A 4042-nucleotide genomic window follows, 5' to 3' on the forward strand; every position below is an offset into this window, starting at 1 on the left:
GGTAGGGAGCCGCAAGCACAAGCCCCTCATGATCGCGTACTACCATACCAACACTTACAGTCATTTGTGACCTAAAGGATGCATCAAAATTAAGTTTCACAACACCCTCCTCAAGTCGCTGCCAAGAGACACGCATCACCATACCGGGCCGCAGCTGCTCTGACACTGCGGCATGGACTTGGTGCAGCGCTGCTGCTCGCTGCAAATTAAGTTGCTTTACAAGATAACCTTCTGCCATGAAAAACCAACTTATTTTGCTACTCCCACAAAGCATAAGAGGCTGATTGTCACTGGGCAATGGCATCTAAATTCGTCAGCTGCAAAAAATGCTGCAGAAACACTGGAACAAAAGAAAAACTATCCAACTGCAAACCAGAAACCTCTACTCACTGGACATTAAAGCCACACATGATCAATGGTTTCGTTCTGCAAGCCACACAAGGGACATGTCGGATCAACATCAAGACCTCAGAGATATAGGGCATCATGAACTGGAAGGAGCTGAGAACACACGAAGCCAACCCCTTACACCGCGGAAGATCCAGACTCCTCTAAAAATTGTTCCAAATCTTCGATGGTAGAGATGATCCTGAAGATGATGAGGAAGCCGAAGCAGTAGCCATAATACTCTTAATAAAAGCATAATCAAGCTTTGAAGAATAGTGACCATCAATCGATCTTGGCCAAAACATGGCATCGTCCCCACCATGAAGATGAAGAGTGATAGATAGAATTTGGGCAACAATATCGGGACAAAAAATAAACTCAATTGAATCTTTATTCCAAACTCCAGCACCCACCATAAGATCACCAACATTTCGGATCCCCAACTCCTGCATAAGATCCTCACAATAAATAATCGGGCACCCATGAGCTAGCTAACTATCGCAACGCACTTCCACTTTATGCCCTTTACCAATCCTCCATCAGCCAGTGCCCACCATGCTCAAAGACCCCACCAGGGCTCCAAATAATAATCAAATAAAAAGGCCATCTTGACATGCTACCAGGCTTTTGACACACTGGTGTTTTAATTTTATTTTTTTGAAATGATTCTATTTCTTTTTAAGTATAAGTAACTGTGGCTTTTTTTTTTTGAAATGAACTGTGGTTTTCTTTGTTTGGTTAATATGTTTTTTTTTTGTTTAAAGTTGCTGTTTTTCTAACTAATCATAAAAACCAGTGAGATATAGGCTGAGCCCAAGTCTCAATTATATTATATTTCAACCCTAAAACCCAACCCGACCCGCCCAATCGGAAAACACACACCATTCCTATATATCAATCAGTCTAGGGTTTTTGAGTATCGCATTCTGCTGCACACACACTCACAGAGCGAGCGGAAGAGAGAGAAACCTCCACCGTTGCAGAAATGAAGACGATCCTCTCATCAGAGACCATGGACATCCCCGACGGCGTGAGCATCAAGGTTCACGCCAAGGTGATCGAGGTTGAAGGCCCACGCGGCAAGCTCGTCCGTGACTTCAAGCATCTCAACCTCGATTTCCAGCTCATCACCGATGAGAACGGCAAGAAGAAGCTCAAGATCGAGGCCTGGTTCGCCACCCGCAAGACCTCCGCCGCCATCCGCACCGCACTCAGCCATGTTGACAACCTCATCACCGGTGTCACCAAGGGGTACCGCTACAAGATGAGGTTCGTCTATGCCCATTTTCCTATCAATGCTAGCATCACCAATGACAACAAAGCCATCGAGATCCGAAACTTTCTCGGCGAGAAGAAGGTACTTTGCTTTCTCACTGAATTCAACCCTAGGTTCAAATCCATTGATGATTTCTGTTAAGATTGTTATATACTATGATAGATAATAATGTTTATTTTCAGTGATCTTAATTTCTTGTTTGGTTGTTTTTTTAACTGGTTAATTGCTGATGATTTATATTTTTGATTAACTTGAACTATGTATTGGTGTCAATAATGTGTGATTTTAATTAATTTAATTTTGCATTTGTTTGTGTGTTTAATTGGTTAAGTGAAGTGTGGTTTTTTTTCTTGTTGATTAACTTGAACTATGTGATTTTAATTAATTTAATTTTGCTTTTGTTTGTGTTTTTAACTGGTTAAGTGAAGTGTGATTTTTACTTGTTGATTAACTTGAACTATGGATGTGGTTATTGTGTGATTTAGGTCAGGAAAGTGGATATGCTTGATGGAGTTTCCATTCTGCGATCTGAGAAGGTGAAGGATGAGTTGGTTTTGGATGGAAATGACATTGAGCTTGTTTCTAGGTCATGTGCCCTTATCAACCAGGTACATTTTTATCTCATTCTATGGATAGATGCCAATGCCTGACCTTGTTATTGTTCAATTTTGGTCTTGGTTGGATTTTGATTTCATGTTATTTTGTTGTTTTTGTTGCAGAAATGCCATGTCAAGAACAAGGATATCAGGAAGTTTCTTGATGGTATTTATGTTAGTGAGAAGGGAACTGTAGTTGAAGAGTAGATGGTGAAACTCAAAACAGGCATAATACTGTTTTTTAGTTTGATTCAAGCTTCTCTTTTGTTTACATTTTTATGTGATGAGTACTTGGAAACAGCTTTTATTAGCTTCTTGAGATTGGATATTACAGTTTTGTGTTATGGAAGTTATCTGTTTTGGGATGATCTTGTTTGAAATTATTACTTCTATATGCATTGCTGCCTCTTTGTGATTTCTTCATCAATACTTACTCTGCTCACATATCATGTGTCTTGTGATGAATGGTTAACAGAAAGAACAGGATGTGGGCTGTATTTAGTGTGGTTAGTGTTACTCTGCTCACGTATCATGTGTCTTGTGATGAATGGTTAACAGAAAGATCAGGATGTGGACTGTATTTAGTGTGGTTAATGTGCAATCACACTGTCATTTTGTTGAATTGATTTTGGGGGCTTTCACAGGATTTTTAAATATCTAGTATATGCATTTCTTAAATAAAGATTCGATAACACTACAACTTAGGCTTTAGTTGAGATTATAATTAAAACTATTCATATGATTGTTCTCCTATAAAGTGCACCTTGCTTTTAGAGGGTTAATGCAGGCTTATAGCATTTTATTACAAATGCAATGGTTGAGATTATAATTAATTGCATGCACACATATCACAAACTATGAAGTTAAGAATTGTTGACTTTGCACTCTCCCCTGCATGTTGGAAATGCCAAATCTAGTAACATATTGGAAATTCCAACCAATTTTATCCTTCTAGTTTTAGTTGAATTCAATTCAGTATCCAATCAACATTGTCATCATTTTTCAGGATCATTAAACATATAAATACTTTAGCCTCTAATTTGTTTGCCTTACTTTCTAGCCCTGATGAGGCAATATATATGAAGCTAGTGGCATTCAGTTATGTGACAATGCACTTTACCGTTACTGATTCTGTCATTGACATTAGCTCCCTTACTGTCAAATGTTAAACATGTTTGACATGATTCATATTCCTAGTTAAACTTGAGGTCCAGGCCCTAATATGTGTGAGAGCGAGTTGAAACAATTATTTATTTGTTCAGTTTGACTGCTAGATGCGCTAAAACATCAGTCACCAATAAATTAAATTTCATGTACCCAAATCTGTTCAATTGAGGTGAATTAATTTTCATGTACCCAAATCTGTTTGATCGAAGTGGCTTGTAACTGAGTTTATAAACTGCTAAACTGATTACGTGGTTTAATACCCCCAGCTGGTGCAAGCTCCATAATCACTTAGATGAAAGTCAAAATGTAGTCTTTGGGATAGGATTGGTTTGAATTGTGTGCAAACAACCAATTTGGATACACTGTTGCTCGTTTGAGGCAGTCTCATATGAGCAATGTTCACGAGTCACGACATCAACCATGGCAATGTGGAGATGTCAAGATCTTGTAGTTGTACTCTTGGCCCATTTTGCCTTGAGATCAAGGCCTTATTCCCATTGAGGAGTGCTAGTAGTTGGAATTTTAAGATTTATATTTTTTGTATTTCCCACATAAATTTCAACTAGATCAAGTTGGGTACATCTTCACATTGGGGTTGAACCTTCTTTGCCTTTTG

At 38.7% G+C, this 4042-nt stretch overlaps 1 protein-coding gene across 1 annotated transcript; it reads left to right on the plus strand.

The window, feature by feature from the left end:
* Window positions 1-1294: 1294 nt before the first annotated feature.
* Window positions 1295-2627, plus strand: LOC130748499 (60S ribosomal protein L9). The gene is made up of 3 exons (XM_057601732.1): window positions 1295-1744; window positions 2149-2271; window positions 2383-2627. Exons 1-3 carry the CDS (start codon window positions 1373-1375, stop codon window positions 2464-2466), a joined length of 579 nt encoding a protein of 192 aa, XP_057457715.1. The 5' UTR covers window positions 1295-1372; the 3' UTR covers window positions 2467-2627.
* Window positions 2628-4042: the final 1415 nt, after the last annotated feature.

Source organism: Lotus japonicus, chromosome 1, assembly GCF_012489685.1.
Source record: "Lotus japonicus ecotype B-129 chromosome 1, LjGifu_v1.2".
NCBI classification, from domain to species: domain Eukaryota; kingdom Viridiplantae; phylum Streptophyta; class Magnoliopsida; order Fabales; family Fabaceae; genus Lotus; species Lotus japonicus.

Bases quoted from the DNA above. Each gene is read 5' to 3' on its own strand.
- LOC130748499 (XM_057601732.1), top strand. From the start codon at position 1,373: ATGAAGACGATCCTCTCATCAGAGACCATGGACATCCCCGACGGCGTG. The intron at 1,745-2,148 runs GTACTTTGCTTT...TGTGTGATTTAG, and splicing joins ACTTTCTCGGCGAGAAGAAG to GTCAGGAAAGTGGATATGCT. The intron at 2,272-2,382 runs GTACATTTTTAT...TTTTTGTTGCAG, and splicing joins CATGTGCCCTTATCAACCAG to AAATGCCATGTCAAGAACAA.